Genomic DNA, 17981 nt, shown 5'->3' on the forward strand with positions numbered 1-17981 from the left:
TTTTTCAGACGAGGCACTAAATACATTTATATAATAAGAAATCGAACTACAATATTCATAAGAAAACAGCTGATGAATGTTAAAACAAAAATAGAGTCAGTGTTGAGTCATATTTTTATTGTGATGGCCCCCTGAGGCTAGATTAAAAAGGCACCGTTTTGCGCCTCGACTAGCTCCTCAGTCAGAAGACAAAAAAGACAAAAGTAAAACAAAACATTTACAACCACAGAGTTCCACAACTCCCAAATGTAAAAAAAATTTTACGATGGGCCTTTACAAAACTGTTTTCATAGCCCAAAAAAAAAGCCTCATTTGTCAAATCATTTATCACGTTTCAAAATATGTGACAACAAAAAGTGCTAGATTTAGCTCATGTAACATTCATGGTTTTACAACACTTTATTCACCTTCAGCGTAAAGTTTTTGGTCTGGCCAAACATTCATTTACAAACAGCAAAATTCTTTTTGGATCAGCGACTGGGCCAAAAAGTGTTTTTAAAAATAAAATAAAATTCCCAGTTGTTACAGTGCATCTAGAAAGTGTACAGCACTTTTCACACATTTTGTTAACAGCTTTATTCCAAAATGGATTACATTTATTTTCAATCACCAAAATACAGATTTTTTTTTTATAAATAGTAAAAAAACATAAAACATAAAAAGTAAAAAAAAAAAAAAAAAAAAGTCAATATAGGGTGTTGTGTGTAGTAGAATTTTGACTATGCAATTTAGGCTGTACACCTGGAACAAGACAATAATTGAATACTTTTCAGATGCACCTTCTCAAAGTAATCCTTAGACAAGATGGATGAAGACGTTTGTCTGTGCAGTGTGCAGCTAAGATAGAAGTTGAGCTTAGCATAAGTGTAGGTTAGCAGGTTGGCATAGCCTTCTGCTGAGAAGTTGCATCGCACAAGAAATGGTAAGTTAGTTGAGCAAAACAGTTGCTTAGCATAATAACTAGAAAATAGTTGCTTAGCACAACATTTGGGCTACTAAGGTCCGCTTTCTCATAGTAGACAAGTTACAAATTGTACCTCAGCTCATGTTTAGCTTAGCAGAGGGACACGTTTTTTATTATTATTATTATTATTATTTTTGGCTTGTTAGCCTTTAATCGACAGGACAGCTGAAGACCTTTTAAAACAAAACAAAACATAGCACAATGGCTAGAAAGAATTGCTTCACTTTAGCATATGGGCCAGAAACAGTTGCTTAGCATAGCATTGGGGGGGCTTGGTAGACATTTGCTTATATTAATTAGCAAAGGCATAAAAAAGTTAGTTTAGCGTAATATTAGGGTAGCAGTAGAGTTCTAAAAAACACGCTAGCATAGCATAGCATAGCGCAATTGCTATAAGGATTAGCTTCACTTAACATAGGGGACACAAACAGTTACTTAGCATAGCATAAGGAGAGAAAAAAAAGAGTAATGTTATCATCATAACATAAGGGCTAGAAAAGTTCCTTTGCTTAGCATAAGTTCCAGAAACTGTTTATTAGCATAGCATTAGCGGACAAAACAGCTACTTAGCTTGGCATAAGGGCTCGAAATGTGCATAAAAGAGCCAGAAAAAGGGCAGGAAAATTAGATCCTTCATGAGCAAGAAGCAGTCATTTAGCATAGCATTAGGACCACAAACCCTAATATAACTTGGCATAGCAAAGCATTATCAGTTACATTTCATTTATTTTTATTCGTTATACACTATAATAGTGGCTGATAGTTTGGACCTTGGACAGTTAGCAGTTTCTAGCTTTGCTGCGAGGCTAAGCTAACCATTTGCTAGTTCAGACAAATACTGCAGCGTTGTGATCTTCATCCAAATTGCATTTACTCCTCGATTAGATGTCCTTACATGGCTATTGAGATCAAAAGGCAAAGAAACCATTTTGAAGTCCCATAAAAGCAGACAAAAAAAAGGTTGGAGGATGTTTTTGTGTTTTTCCCCTTTTTCCCAGTTCTGGGACACGCTGAGGTAACAACGTACATCAATAAATTATTGTTTAAAAAAAATAACACACACACATACACAACATTTTCATATCAATAATACAAAATGGTATCGAACTTTCACAATGCAACATTGCCATGAGACACATTCAATTATTTAGTTCAATTCTTTTGAGAGTGACTTTCTTTCTTTTTCAGTCCTTGTCAGGTCCCTTTAATGTCCAATGTTGACCAAGACCCTTCTTTCTTTCCGAGGTGACTGTGTGCCATTCACGTGATTTTTTTTTGTTTTGTTTCCCTTTGAATACCTCAAGTACACATTTGGTCTCATTCCCAGTCCTTATGAATACAACAAGCATACCCAGACACACGGGGCTACAACACTAATGCTTTTTTTTTTTCTTCTTCTTCTGGAATTCACATTCCAAACAGTTTGGACCATTTCATTTGCCTTTAGGAAAGTCCGACATCGCGTTAAAAGTGCAAAAATATTTTCCTTTGACAGACAAAATGAATTCAGACAACAGGTTGCCCTCTTTTTTTTTTCTGGTGTGGTAACAGTACAAGCCATTTCATAGGTTATTAAATTGTACATTCCCATTCAAACTTCCCTTGAATGTCTCGCTGCTAAGCCAAAATTGTCGTATTTTGACGTCGTATTGCCCCTCATGGAGGTACAGGCTTTTAAAAGTCCCATCGTACTAGTGCCAGAACTCTCATTTCAACGTGTGCTGTTGTGATTAGTATTACAAGATGAACCTGAATTCATTGGTTTGCAAAGCTCCCACATAACAGAAAAGACCAATCGCGTTATTTGGCATTTCAAGCACCCACTACCAATGTTGAGATCATAACTTGCTTTCACATTCATAAAAAAAATGGGTACAATTTTTAAAAGGAAAAAAAAAGGCAAAAAGTTGGAATTTTTGTATTAAGTCAAAATGAATGATGGAAACGTATTTTAAACCAAAAGTTACGAGAGTACGGAAAAAATTATGAAAAGTTACCCCACATTTTTTTCCGCATAAAGTCATATTAGACAATAGCATAATTTTTGGAGTGAAAAAGATGTTCCCAAGAGAAAGTCGTACTATTACGGTACATGCGGTTACAGAAAAAGCAGACATTGTCTCAGACCAAACTATTGATATGAGGAAAGAAGTCACAATTTTACAAAATTATAATCAGATTATGCGATCAAAAAAAAGAAAGAAAAAAAAGTCATGTTAAGAAAGTTTTAATATGGTGAAATCGCTCTTTATGGGGGGTATCATTTGTTACAGGGGAAACAATTCTGAGTAAAGTGATATTAAAAGAACAATGTCACTTTTATGCGGGAAAAAATAATAAAATAGATTTTGCTAGGGAAAAAAATCATGGCGAAAAGACATCATTTTACAAGGATGAAGTTGTAATTTTAGGGGAAAAAATTGTAATTTATTGAGAATAAAGTATATGGGAAATGCTATATAGAGGAAAAGATCATAATATGGGGAAAAGCTATTTTACAAAACTCATACAAAGACAATTGTTTTGAGATGAAATTCTAAATTAAATGGTTAAATTAATATGTATTAACTTGGCAAAAATGTTCTTTTCAGAGAAAAAGTCCAATTATTACAGTAAAAAGTCAGAATTCCATGACATTGAATTTAATAAGCATAAATTCACACTACTAAGAGTCATAATGAGGAAAAATGTAAAAAAAAAAAAAAAAGCATGGTCAATAGATGATCTTAAACTGTTAATGCTTTTGACAAAAACACACATCTTGTTTGAGTTTTGTTTGGTTATTCTTGTAACATCACCTTTTTTCCTCATATTACTACTTGATTCTCATAACTGACCCCCCCCCCATAACTGAACACATTTTTTTTTTCTGCTTGGCCCGGATACATCCTAAAAGTTATGCACTGACATCCTGCCGCTTTTCCTTCTGAGAAAATATTTCCTTTCGAGTTGTTTGGCATCAAAACATGAACTTGAGCAACCTTGCGTTTACAATAACAATATTTAAATGTTATCGGACACGATACGAGTTCACTGGTCAAACACGACATGGATTTTTCTCCGCTCATTCCAGCACGTCCGTCTTGTCCCAAAACAACCATTCGTTAATGTTTCACCGTTTTCCGCGGCGACGCCCACAAAAGAATCCAAAGCCACCGAGCTCACAGGTGCGCTTCTCCCCGGGTTTGGCGAGTGATGAGCTGTCTAACGCTTCCTTCCCTTTTATGGCCATGTGATTGTGGGCCATCTTCATTTTTCTTGTGCCACATTGGAGAACACGGTCAAGACGCCGCCAAATAAAAACGTCAGTACTTCTGCTTCAGTATTAACGGAGCGACATCAAAATCCTTCATGGGGAAAATGGAGGCAAAAGACCCCCTCCCAATTGTCTCCCTTTTTTTTTTGTGCGCCAGTAGTCGTGGACTACTGGGGAGTTAGTTCCCTGACAAGCAAAGGTATGTGTGTGTGTGTTCTGCGGGAATGATTGTGGAGGGAGGAAAGAGAGGTCACAATATGACGCAGCGGAACCTGTGAGAACCCGTCGATCGTTCTGCCCTCCATTTCATCTTCTTCTTCTTCTTCAGGTTTCGCTCGGGGACTTGTTGTCTGAAAGGAAAGCAACGTCGACTTGAGGATGGGCAAGCATATTTTTCGGTTATGTTTTGACTGCATTTGAATTTAAGTACGGCGTCCTGACGTGGACAGTTCGGGAATGAAAATAGTTTGGGGGGGGTTTTCATGAGAGCTTTTTATTTTATTGTATGAAATTTCAGTTAGTTTTAATGTGTTTTTCTAAACTTCTGTTTTAAATATACAGTATGGAGTGGATAAAAAAAAAAAAGGTTACTAAGTATTATGTAACAAAACTGGAATTCTCAAACAACTGTTTGACCATTGGTAATAAGAAAAATGCTTGCAAATATCACATCATTATTTATGTAACAAATTGAAATTTTGGTTCGGATTTCCGCACGTAACATTGAAGATGACATGCTTGATTTGCTTTCGCCAGCCACAAAAAAAATGATGTGGCGGACCACATCTGGCCCTGACTTCAAACGCGGATCCATCCCGATGAGATGATCCAGACCTGACGTATTCGGATCTGCATCTCAACCAAAGCCATGTGACAAGTTTCTTGCCAATCAGGTAAGACTGCTGCTGACAAAACAACCGAGCCTTGTGCTTGGTGGAGGTAATTATTGAAAGAAAAAAAAAACAACTTTTACCTTATAACGCGGACCAGCTCGTGGAAGGCCTTGTCCACATTCATCGGAGGATCCTTGGCACTGGTTTCAATGTAGGTTATCTAAACAAGAGCGTGCTAATTAATGGTTCTTCTGGGTGTGACGGTCATTGAGACAAATAATCGAATGTACTGTTGTTGTTGTTGTATCTACTTACATTATGTTTTGCAGCCATCTCTTGTCCCTGCTCTGTGCTGATCTTCCTCAAATGGACCAAGTCCACCTTATTTGCCACCAGCACCATCGGAAAAGCCTCCCTGTGAGGACGGAACAGCGAATAGCGCAGCTGTCAAACCCGAAGTTCCTTGAGTAATATTCTTAACTCATTCAAACGTATAAAAATGTTTTTAATACTTTGTCCTTAACCGTTTTGTCCTTTTTTTAATGCTAAAGCATACAGAAGGCTTTGATACAGCTTCTGACGTGAAGAGGATGCCTAAAACAATGGTAGTTATTACAAAACACTGCCAGCAGGTGGCAGCGGAGTATAAGAGATCAGTCAGGGCCATGTTGAAAAAAAGCTATTTTTCCCCAGTGTTTTCTACAGATTTTTGAATAATGATGAAAATCAGCTCTATTCTAGTGCTAATTGCTGCAAAACAGAAATGGATAAATATATATTTTTTCCTGATGAAAGAAGAAACTTTTGGTAGGTTCCATGTTTTAATAACAATAGAACACAATATTGTGTGGGCCTTGCAAAATCAAGTAAAACAGCCGGGAGCGAAGGGGGTTGCTTCAGTGAAAATGGCTGCGGGTGAATGAGTTAAATGTTAGCATATCAGGATTAATGTGTGCTTTTATGGACACTTTAAAAATAGGACAAAGTTGAAAGAAAAATAAATTCAAATTATTCCATATTTAATTGATCTTAATGGGATTTTTTTCCTTTTGAAATTAAACTAAATCAAAGTTTGACATTTTTAATCAGACTTGTATTTCCTGGAGGAAAATGATGTGCCTTTGAATGCAAACAGACGTAACTAACGCGTTTGGCTTCACTTCCTCTTTCCTGTCATGTCACGGTCTGTTTCAGAGGTGACTGTTGGTCACAGTTACCGATTTAGTACATTTGGGTCCGATGGCAGTGCAGTTTTAAATAAAAGGAAGAAGTCCTCTGATAACTGTCACACAACTCCACCCACCCGCATTTCTGCTGAGCATGCAACGACTAAAGACTGATATTTTTCGTCAGAAGTCAAAAGTGGTTAGCTTTTTTTTTTTTTTTTTTTTAAACAGTTCAAAAACAAAAAAAGACAGTGGGTGTTGTCTAACCTGTCTTTGACCCGCAGTATCAGCTGATGAAAGCGGTCAACGTGTTCAAAGCTGGCCTTGTCCGTCACCGAGAAGACGATGAGGAAGCCGTCTCCTGTCCTCATGTACTGCTCCCTCATGGCACTGAACTCCTCTTGGCCGGCTGTGTCCAGCACTGGTGGGTGTACATGTGCACAAAAAACAAAGAGTGTTAGATACATTTGAATGGTTAACCCTTCCTTATGTTAAATTGGTTTCTCTGAGACAGCAATAATGTTCGCGGGTCAATTTGACCCAAGTCTGATGATATGATGATGATTAGTAGAAGCTCCTCTCCTTATTTCAACATAGTTTCTTGGCGCCAAAGCGCACCTTTTACAGATAAGGCTTCGGCCTGAGCACAAAAACCAACAAATAGCGGAGTTTTTCAAAACTTTATTTGTAGCAAGGTACATCCAAATGCGACAGGGCAGCACAGTGTACTAGTATCAACAAGAGGTTCTGGGTCTGAATCTTGGCTCAGGTCCGACTACTTTGCATGTTCTACCCGCTTGTGTGTGTTTTTCTAGCCCCCCCCCTCCAAAAAAAACTTCCACTCACCATCCAGTATGGCCCACTGCCCGTCAATTTCGGTGTGTTTAAGGTAGGAGTCCTCTATGGTGGGATCATAGTCCGGCACAAAGATCTTCTGGAAAAACTGGATGGTGAGTGCGCTCTTGCCGACGCCGCCGTCTCCCACCACCACCAGCTTGTACGTTGGCAGGTTGTCGCTTGGCACCGCGCTGGTCGCCATGGCTACCACTCAACGATAAGAGGTGCGTGGCACCGATCTGTATTGGAAGACACAAGAAGGCTGCTTAAGTTGAGACGTTTTTTGTTGTTGTTGTTTTTTATCTGACGGTTTTGCGACCACAACAAAGATTACTGTAAAGGTCCCATCGTATGAAAATGCACTTTAATGGGGTTTTCTATCAATAATATGCAAACTTCACGGAAGTGCACTCGACCCAGCCTCCTCGGGTTAGTGGCACCACCTCTGGTAAAGGTTTGCCACGCCCACTGAAAGTCGAGAAGCTGGCTGCGCCTTTCTTGTTCTCTCCCTGCTCGCAAATGCTCCGTGAAGAGGGGAAACATTGATCACAATTTGAGAACAATTTTAGTATGTTGAAAAGTTGAATAATATGAGACCTTTAAGTGTGAAGTGACAAGCAGTGATATTGCCTGAGCTAGCAAAGAGTGCTTTCTGTGGCTGCTTTTTAACCTCAGCAGGACTCCCACCGGCAACCCACAAAAAGGCCTTTACTGTAAATGCACCCCCCCCCCCTTTCTTGTAACATAGCGACTGCGTAACTGCCATTGTGATGAAAGCTGGCCAACACAGATTAAACATGTTCCCATTGTTTGAGAGCCAAAACTTGAATCTAAGCGCAGTCTTCTAAATATACAAAAGAATGGTTAAATACAAAAGCTGCAACACTAAGACCACTTGGATCTCGAGTGAATTCAAGGTGGCACCAGTAGTTAGGTGTGATAAAGTAACTCGCTCCCTTTTCCCATGGCTTTAAGGTCTTTGTCCTTGGTTACGAACTTCAGCACAAGGCATGCTCAGTTATATTGTTTTTTTTTTTTTAAATATATTTTATTTATGGCCTATAACTGTTTTTTTATACAAATGTTGACTGTGATTATGACTTGACTAATGCATGGCCTTTCATAACAAAAAATATGTTTCTGGGTACAAAGCGAGATCCGGCCATCTGCAACCAAACTGTACCAAAACAGAAATTATACACGTCGTCGTGCCTTGAGATAGATTGAGTTCATCTGTGATCACACTTATGAGTCAAAACACTCATATCTTATTTCATCGGAATGAATGGAAATGCCCTAATACGTTTCAGCCTGACAAAACCCAGCAAAATATTTTGCTAGTAGGCCTCAGTATGCAAACAAATACACAAATGAATGTCATTGGAAGTTACCATTCGCCCTAATACGCAAATATGTGCCTCTAACTTTGCACACAAACTTTGGCATTTGTGTATTTGCAGCAGTTTGACTTTGGATTAGTTGAATCCCCACCCCCCAATAGGGATAAGTAAATTTTTCACATCTGACAAACTTGCGGCAGAGCCGTGTGGAACGGATTATGGTTGACCTTAGCGGTTCCACAAATATGTTCTGTAAACATGACTTTACTTCTGCATTCTCGTAGGTTAGACAACGTTGCCACTGCGGGAACAAAACTTCATCACAAACCGAGAACTCCTTGTACTGTAAAATGACACTCAGCCAAGCACAGACCTCTGCCAAGGCCAAGCTGTTGACAAATCTGGCACCTTACTTGAGTTAGTCCATCGTTTCGTAACTCCCTGTCATTGGAATTGCAAGATAGCCCTTTTTTTTTTTGGGGCAGTGGCAAGATTCTCACAAAAATATTACCCCTTAACGCTGGAAGAAAAATAAATTAAATAACTCAAGATCAAGATTCAACATCAGCTTGTCTATAAGACTAAACTAAACCGGGAGCAGGAAAAAATCTGATTAGCTGTCATAGAAGGAGGCGGGGCTTGACGAGGTGAAACTTCACATTCACATTCATTTCTCTCCTGTTACCGCAGAGATGTAGCCAAAAGTTGGTTACAGTGTTCCGTTCACACCTCCGACGTTTGAAGCCCATGGTTCGAGGCAACACACACATGCAAACAAACACAGCTTGTACCGCAACCATGGTTACTTCTATTCTGGTTAATGCCAACCTTTTTCATTTCCCCCCAACTCAGTCACTGTGCCTTTCCTCATATTGCATTTCAAAATTATTCACCCTCTCCGCATTGTGGTTGCTGTTTTGACCTTATTGTGTGTAACTTCATACAGTCATGCACAGAGTATAACACTTGTCGTCTGCCCAAATGGTCGCATATGTGCAATCCGGAGAGGGCCCATATGGTCGCAATCAATCTGCCAAAATGACAGAGAAGCTTCATTATGTGTCATTCAATCGCGCCATTATGGCAGAACGCTCACGCAACAGCGGGCCACCATGTGGGAGAGAGTGCCAAAAAGAAAGCGACGTGGGAGGCGAGCCAAGGGACAAGATGAGGGAGTGAAGAAATGTGAGGCAATGGCACACAAGGACTTCGTGCTGCTGCTGGAATAATACGCCGTTGTGCTTATCGCCAAGTGACACAGATTTTGGGCTTTTACGTGGCACCATAAATGCGTGAAATCAGATATCTTCAGATCAGAATCAGGCCTCTTCAAAGTTCTGTGACATATTTCACTGGAGATGACCAAAAGTCCTGTAGTAAGGTTCTAAAATACTAAATTTTGGAGAGAAAAAATATTAGGTTTATCAATATGTAAATAATCTACCCCTAATTTGGCATTTCAATGGTGTGCGCCCACAAAGATTCACATGCATGTGAGCAAGCTTACGAGTAACCGGGAAGCAGCTGTTAGCTGGCAACCGGCCATCTTATCCCAGCCTGCACAATGGAGGGAAGGAAGATGTTTCCTTCCTTTCCAAAGCCTGCCACTTCAGTATGAGCAGTAGGTGGAGAATTTCGGAGCCAAAGCCCCCTCAAGCTTGCTCTCTCTCTCTCTCTCTCTCGCCAGGCACATATGGGATCTTGTCACAAAGAAAATCATTTATAGTATACATTAATAATGTTTTATAAAATACTGCTGGGGATAATTTTAGGATACAATACGGGGGAGGGGGACAGATCACAAAGCCTTTCTTGCTAACACCAGTTCTGCTTTCAGACCAAAGTGATGGTCATCGATTCATTTGACCTTTCAACTAGGGGTGTGCCCAAAAAAATAGATTCTCATTTAGTACGAGAATCGATTTTGAATGTCCCAAAATCGATTTTATTTAAATAATTTTATACTGTCTTGCCTTTGTTCGTGCGTGCCTTTATTGGAAGCGCTGTTCGTGTTGTACTCGATTTGGCCACTTTAGGGCAGTGTGGTTCCATGCGGTCTGATACACTGTAAAAAGTCACAATCAAGTTATTCCAATAAAAGTCGTTTTTTTTTTTTGCAGCGTGGAGCTGTTCTTTTGAGTGATAAAAGTGCCGCGAGTAGCTCACTAATGCTTATTAGCGAGTCAGACTGGAGCAGATCATTACGATTCCTTGCACATCTATTAATTGTTTAATTAACTACGTGACATCCAATTTCAATGTTGGTGCTGCCCGCACATTTTTTTGCTATGCCGTTGCCCTCGGCGCTTCATGTTGGATGGATGGCTACCATACCGTCGCTTAGGCTCATGAATTTGCAATGTTACTCACTTGGTGCAAATGTAATCTTGAAGTGACACCAAGTGTAAGAAAATGATATTCTGTCACCCAGTCCCAGTCATGTCTTTTTTTTTTAAATGTGCCATGAAGAGAGACTCTACTCCAGGAGCCCCCACATAACTTGAGTTAGAGACCCCTACACAACAATTTCTGTTATTTACGTCTTGGCATGTGAATGCTGGCCATGGTGAGCACCAATGGGTGTATTATTATTATTATCATTATCATCAACTGATGATAATCATTCAGACTTAGATTAGATAACCTTTATTAATCCCACAATAGTGAAATATTTAAGTTAAGATTGATCATTACATAATACTGTACTATGTAGCACACGCTTGTACACACTTGATCAACAACATCCATTCACACCTTTTAGAGTCCTCAACTAACCTAACATGCACGTTTTGGGAATGTAGGAAAAAGTACTTTACACAGAGAAACCTCATGCATGCACAGGGAGAACATGCAAAGTCCGCATAGGAGGGCCTGATTTGAATATTCGAACCAGGAAACTATTGATTGTGAGATGTGACAACCAGTAGGTAAATGAATGCGAGAATGAATTAAAGTGAATCTTGATGGATCATTAGCATCATCATCCTGGGCAGTGTGCGTGTGCACTGACGGTTGCTTCTGTATGATCTCATCGTATGATTAAACACAACAAGAATCTCTGTGTTCCCTCCGCTCAGAGGTTCACCAGCCCGTGTGCCTATTCAGTGGCTCAACACTGTTGATGTGTGAGGGGGTGGGTGAGCGGATTCCTTAAAATGCAGGATGGGCAAAACAAGCAATAATAATAATAATTTTCCCCGCTGATGTCAATAATGACAACGTTACACACACAATTGATGCCTCGCGCTTTACGGGTCTTTATTCGACCGTGTAGAAAAAAGCCCAACGTCAGCCGCCCAAGAATATCGCATTTAAGTGGCTTCGTCTTTCTCCTCAAGTTTGCAGCAAAAAAAATGCAATTTCCGCAAATGGCACACGGTGCTGATTCGAAACGAGGGGCGGAACGTAAACGCGCCATAACGGTCAACAGCACTGTCATTAGTCGAGTAGTATTAGAGGAAACCAAATAGTACAGGAATTGAACGCAACACCAACCAGTAGGTGTTGCCAGAACCATCCGCGAAAACATACGTCTACCTCCCCTGTGTTTTCTCACACGACACAGCCACTTACCGGTTGGTGTTCCACTGACGAACAATAATTAAAATCAAAGCCCTCAAGGCGACATGCTAGTCATTTTTTCAGCCCGTCTTGGCTCCACACCGCCGCCGCCCTCGCGCCGCAGTCGGGCTTCCCACATCTGCGGAACAATACGTCGAGTAGCTCATCTTTGTATTGCAACAGCTGATGCTATTAATAGAGTAGCCCGAAAGGGGTGAACGGCTTTTTTGCAAACACTCAAAATTATTTTAACCAATCATTTTGCAGTTCTGTATTGTATATTTGTAAATAATAAAGAGGTAAAAAGTTTGTTGATTTTTTTTTTCTAATGCCGTTTCTTATGTCTAACGTGTAACAATCTCACCAAGTTGTGATATAACCCCCCTTTTGATGAAATGGACTGCTCCTCGAGTCTTTAAAGGGATATGGTACGGTCAAAGGAAGAGGAGACGAAAGAATGTGGTGGTTTTGAGAGTGGATTATTATTATATATTTTTTTAACTCACTGTCACAGGATGGAAAGCTACACGCTTCGAAATCATAACTCTTTATGTTCACCTCTAAGGCTATTCCACCGAATCGGGGCCATCTGCTTTTTGTGACACTAGAAGAAACTTATTTCCAGGCCCAGCTCTAAATCTTATATTACACAAACTGGACTACTCAAAATTATTAGAGTATTGGCTCATTTCAGTCAAATATTTTATGTCATTGTTTTGTTTTACTAATATTTCTCATTTCAGTAACAGACCTCTAAGTAAGGGTTAGCATGGCATTTATGTTAATAGAATGCAGACACTAAGCACATTATAATGATTTATCTTTAAGTATTTTTTAACATAAACAAATAACAAAATTATAATAATAATTTATATAACATGATTAGATTTTACATCAATCTTATTCCCTAAAACAGTGGCTACCTTAAAGTGAATCACTGATACAAAAGCACTCTCTAATTTTAAAGTGTTGTACATTTTCTTTAATTATTATTATTTGTGTTTTGGATAAAACACAACATTTGGAGATGCAGAATTTTTTTTTTTTGACAGTTGACAGCATAATTCTTATTTTTTTCCTTTTTTTTGTTGATGTTTTGATGTCTTCTGATTGATTGGCAGAGCATTGTTGCCCCTGTTTTACAATGACAATGAATGACATGAGCAGTTTTCTGTGTGAGTGTTTAAAAAAAAATCTAAATCTAGTTTACTGTATGGCCTAATTATGTGACCTCCCATTGACACTATTTATGCTTTTATAAGACCAGTGTATTAGGCAAATAATGCTGATCTCCACAGGTCGGTGTCCAAAAAACAAACAAACCTGTGCGTGTTTGTTATGTAGAGCATTTTAAAAAGACACAACAAATACAAAACTGTATATTTGAGCATTCACTTCATGATGTCTGTTGATGTCAATGTGCACTCGTGGTGCACTGATTGCAGAGTGCATGTTTAAGTGCAGGCAGCCATATGGAGGAAAGCTACTCTTCCGATGCACATGTAGGTTCATTAACCTGTCCATTAACCTCTCAATGCTGTAAGATGCTCTCTGAGTACTCAGAGCATGAACACATACAACAAAAATTCATCTAATCTAGAGGACAGGTTCATTTTTTTAGCCTTGGTTTATAATATAAAGGGGGTATTATTGATGATGCGTGCCTAATAGACGGTATGCTAAAACATAACTTACCACACATACTACAATATGTTTTATCTCACTCAGCCCCTGTCGCTCTTTCATGAACACACCTACCTATACCTCCTCTTGCCTGTTTCCATGGAGACGGCATGTGAGCAGGATTTTTCCACTAGGATCAGCATATCTGATCACAATATGTGCGAACACACATGTATACGGCCATGGCCTGTGAGCCATATAATACAAAATTTTCAGATGCACACAATTATCCTTTGTAAGCTCCTCTCTATTCTGTACATCTTCCTTTTTGCTAACAGATACTAACAGTATATAACACTATATAACAGACCTATTAGAATTATAAACGAAAAGTTCAACTTTGGGTTCATCAAACAACCCGTAATTTTTTTTACATGTTTTTTTTGTGTGGCTTTTTTATTGGCGTGTTTACAAATTGCTCCGGAGTCCATGCTGGTCTATCAAATGTGAAAATAAACAACTATACACATCTTTTGTTATCTGCCTATTCTGAAAATGTATCTGTTTTCCACTTCTGACCACTGTTATGTTTCAGTGGGGCTAATGCATAATATCCCGTATGGCTCCATACTGAGTTTCTCCACCCATTACATGATCAGATAGACTGGATGAAGCTGCGGAGCTGCTTTCAAATATCTGCATTGTCAGTCTGAGACATGATAATGTAGAGGAGGCAGTATGCATAATCAGTAACATTCCCTGCAAGTGCAATTCCCTCGCTAACGTTTCAGTCCAAAGGGTAAGCAGAGCTGCATTGGGTTTAGTGGCCGTATAGATTAGAGTTTGCTAATAGTGTTAGCTTCTGATAAGCAACAAATGCTTTATTGCTCATTGAAGTTGTCCACCTGGAACAGTCGCTTGCCCTTGGTGCAGGCGGTGCGGGTTCGCTTCCTGTGTCGTGTGTAAAGCGCTGCCTCCATGAGTTAATGTTTTTGGTGTCTCATTTATATTTATTTATATATTTTTTGTCTTCACGTGTGACTACCCCCCCCCCCCCCCACACACACACACATACAAATAAATAAATACAAATCTGTGTTTTGCTCATGCAAGTTGCCTGTTTATTCCCATGCCACCACCAAGGGTTGTCATGGTAACAAAATCTGTACTCGCCATTTGACTCAGCAGTATGTGGGAAGGAAATAGTCACGTAGCTGTAATACTACTGTAATTCTCGACAATTGGTGTATCGAATTGTTTGACATTGTGAAAAATATTTACGTCTTCTTTATTGATAATTTACAATGTGCGATGCAGTATAACACTGAGGTTAGAGCTTTCCGTGTATTATTGGTAACCAAGGTAACTGATAATTAAGAAACAACTCCCCATATTAGGACGCGTACACCACCACACTACACTAAAAGTCTGATTATTTTACTGCGTAATAAAATAGCACAAGTTTCTATAAAAATGTGTAAGATTTTTAAATGATGAGAGATGCCTTGTAAACATTGCTCCACTTGTTGTACCACTGTCGTAAAACTGTCGCGCTGCAGCAGTACAGCGGCGATGCCGATTTACGACCAGGTTGGTGTTGTGTCATATGGTTATCATGTAACTTCGTGTACAGCTGTCCTTGAAAAGATATGGGCAACAGTACAATATAGTTTAGTTTTAAGGCGTCTCTAAATTTGAAATGCAGTCGTTTTTGCCGCGTGGTGTTTAATTTCTACAGAGCGAAACCACGTAAGTTATAGCCCAGCCACCGTTGAATATACTGCACTGTAATGTGCAGCGATGTAGCTACTAAGTCTTCATTGTGCATGTCAGACGTTTTTGTGTGTAAAGGTGGGCAATCTCGAGAAATAGACATGGGGTGTATATTTAAAGTCAGGGTGAAGACATTCAAGATACACACTTTGGCCAAAATTAGCATCATAAAGTTTAGGCAGTGGTTATTTTGCCGTGACCGTCAACTTTCCTACAAGCATTATTTTGCCGTAAACGGCTTTGTAAGATTTTTAAATGATGAGAGATGATGAGAGATCTCAATTGCCTGGCGTGAATCTGCTATCTTACCGTGATTATAGTAGGTTGGCCGTGAATAGGCTATTTTAGCGTGATGTGTAGACGAGCAAAACCAAGTCCCGTTGATGCTTAGATGATGTGCACAGTATGACTTCTATCTTAAGACATGTCACTATCGTCACAGATTGTTCCCCGAAAGCGGACGGCAAAGAAAATAATCACATGGCATCTCACTTCCTCAACTATGCGGTGCTTCTCCAGAAGTACAGAACTCCATTGCTCGTTGCAAGCTGCAGTGGCATCTTTGCGGCCAACATGTTCTACCACGTCTTCCCTGACGTGTCATACCGCCAGCTCTACCAGGCCTGGCACAAAGGAGAGCCGGTCACACTGTCTGACAAGCTCGATGACCTTTTCCAGCAGGTGCTGACTGTTTTTGGTGCTTTTTCCAAGTTAATGTTTTCATACCTGCAGAAGGGACAAATTTGGTGTATGTATGCTGCGCTGCAGTTATTGTTCTGTGAAAAAATATATCATTAGAATGTTATGTATTCAAGACAACTAATGTATTGTTTTGCATCTATTTATGCTAACTACGTATGGTGACTGGCACAACAATTAGATGTTTTTCTAGTAGAGGGTAAAAGCTCCAATTAAGTTGTGTATCCTCTTGTGAAACATTTTTGGGTGGTGCGCCATGAGATTTTTACCATGGAATAATGTTTACAGGACTCTCTTTGTAATATATATATATATATATTTAAATCGATTAGGCCCCAAAAACAATTCAAATCAATCAAATTACTTAGTAATGTTGGAGCACCTCTTGGATATTTGACCATAACAAAAATCTCCCAAACACATTTGTGAAAATGTGTTACGGTCCAATGAAATCAAAGCTGAATTAGTCATAATTCCAAAAGATATGTTTGGTGTTAGAAAGCAAAAAAAAAAAAAAAAAGTCAGGAAAAGCCTACTAGAACAGAATAGGATTGAGGTCAGAGGAAGATGGCGGCCAAAGGCCACACAATGAATTTTCTTCCCCCTAAAACGATATCCATCGCAGCAACAGCTTCAATGGTATCTTTTGTAGCGTTGGATTGTGTGAGAATTATTTTACTGCAGAAGGCACAGTTCTTCTTTTTATAGCTTGGCAGGAAATGGTCAGCTCGGAACTGCACATATTTTGCAGAGGTCACTTTGACCCCGTCAAGCCATCTCGCTTCCCGTTATTCCATGAAGAGTGAATAAGCAATAGAAGAGATCCCAGCGACATTATCCTAAAATCTGTGTGTTACTCTTGTCATTCGTAGGTGCTAAAGGAATACCGTGTCAGCTCATCCAAGAACTTCTCTGCCTTCGCTTCCTTTGGTTTCCACCCAGTCAGTGCTGGTGTCCCATGGCTCCCTGCAGGGGCCCAAATCGGCATCCCGGCAAACTTTAACAGTTTGGCCGATGACCACAGTGGCATCACCAACCGGACTATTTTCATCAATGGCAAAACAGTGGAGTGGGACAGTGAGATGGGCACGGCTCTCAAGGACTCCCTGGTGTTCTCCCTCCAAGCACAAAAATTCGCCTTAGCCCGAGAGGTGGCGCGCTTGCAGTCGGGCACGCCTATCGTGAGTGCTGCAGTTGCCCCCGTCTGCCTGGGAGGAGTTTGGGTGTACAGCGTGGTGCTGAAACAAGTGTTCAGCCTTCACGCCGGGCCCCCTTTGTTACGTGGAGCCGTGAACCTTGTGGCGCTGGGGCTTGGCACCGTATCCTACTTCCTCACCTCGGACGCCCTCGCCCAGTGGTCCGATTACAGCTCGGACCGGCGGGCCGCCGGGGTGTCCCGCGACTACGCCGAGGGCGGGGTGGAGTTTTATGACAAAATTCTGTCCAGGAACAAAACCCTGCGTGCACTCATGGGACAGAAAGGAAAGGAGATGTATGCTCCCAGTGGGAACTTGTTTCCCGCCAACATCCTTTCGCTAAAGCACACGCCGTACACCTCGAGAAGGGAGGGCATCCTCACTCTAATGAAAAAGGACAAGATTTAAGTCTACTTTTGGAGCACAACTAAGACATGTCTGCCATCTAGTGGTAAATGGTGAAATTACAAACTACAGTTGACCCCTGCATACTTGCAATTCTGCACCTGCAGATTTGGGTTATCCCCCCGACCCCCCGTTCTTCTAAGGGATTTGTATACTTACCCCCCCCCCCCCATTTATTTATATATACAAATAAAATTAATTAATTCATTCATTTGACTCATTACTTGTAAGTGCTGCAGTGCACACCATGAATTAAACCCAAGAAAAATAATATGACTATGAGGGAACATATTTTTGATTTCATGCAGTCTAACTGAATGTTTTTGAG

At 40.1% G+C, this 17981-nt stretch overlaps 2 protein-coding genes across 3 annotated transcripts; one reads left to right on the top strand and one right to left on the bottom strand.

The window, feature by feature from the left end:
- Positions 1-102: 102 nt before the first annotated feature.
- Positions 103-12114, bottom strand: LOC144060140 (ras-related protein M-Ras). Its single transcript, XM_077579362.1, has 6 exons — positions 11970-12114; positions 7066-7295; positions 6487-6640; positions 5369-5468; positions 5194-5273; positions 103-4570 (listed from the first exon to the last, which is right to left on the bottom strand). Exons 2-6 carry the CDS (start codon positions 7256-7258, stop codon positions 4471-4473), a joined length of 627 nt encoding a protein of 208 aa, XP_077435488.1. The 5' UTR covers positions 7259-7295; positions 11970-12114; the 3' UTR covers positions 103-4470.
- A 3016-nt stretch (positions 12115-15130) lies between these two features.
- On the top strand, positions 15131-17860 carry tmem177 (transmembrane protein 177). Of its 2 annotated transcripts, none has more exons than XM_077580071.1 (3): positions 15131-15170; positions 15796-16034; positions 16925-17860. In XM_077580071.1, the coding sequence occupies exons 2-3, from the start codon at positions 15834-15836 to the stop codon at positions 17654-17656; spliced, it is 933 nt and encodes a 310-aa protein (XP_077436197.1). In that variant the 5' UTR covers positions 15131-15170; positions 15796-15833; the 3' UTR covers positions 17657-17860. The 2 variants fall into 2 exon arrangements, with proteins under 2 accessions (XP_077436197.1, XP_077436196.1); XM_077580070.1 differs by lacking the exon at positions 15131-15170 and adding an exon at positions 15177-15329.
- Positions 17861-17981: the final 121 nt, after the last annotated feature.

Source organism: Vanacampus margaritifer, chromosome 11, assembly GCF_051991255.1.
Source record: "Vanacampus margaritifer isolate UIUO_Vmar chromosome 11, RoL_Vmar_1.0, whole genome shotgun sequence".
Lineage (NCBI taxonomy): Eukaryota > Metazoa > Chordata > Actinopteri > Syngnathiformes > Syngnathidae > Vanacampus > Vanacampus margaritifer.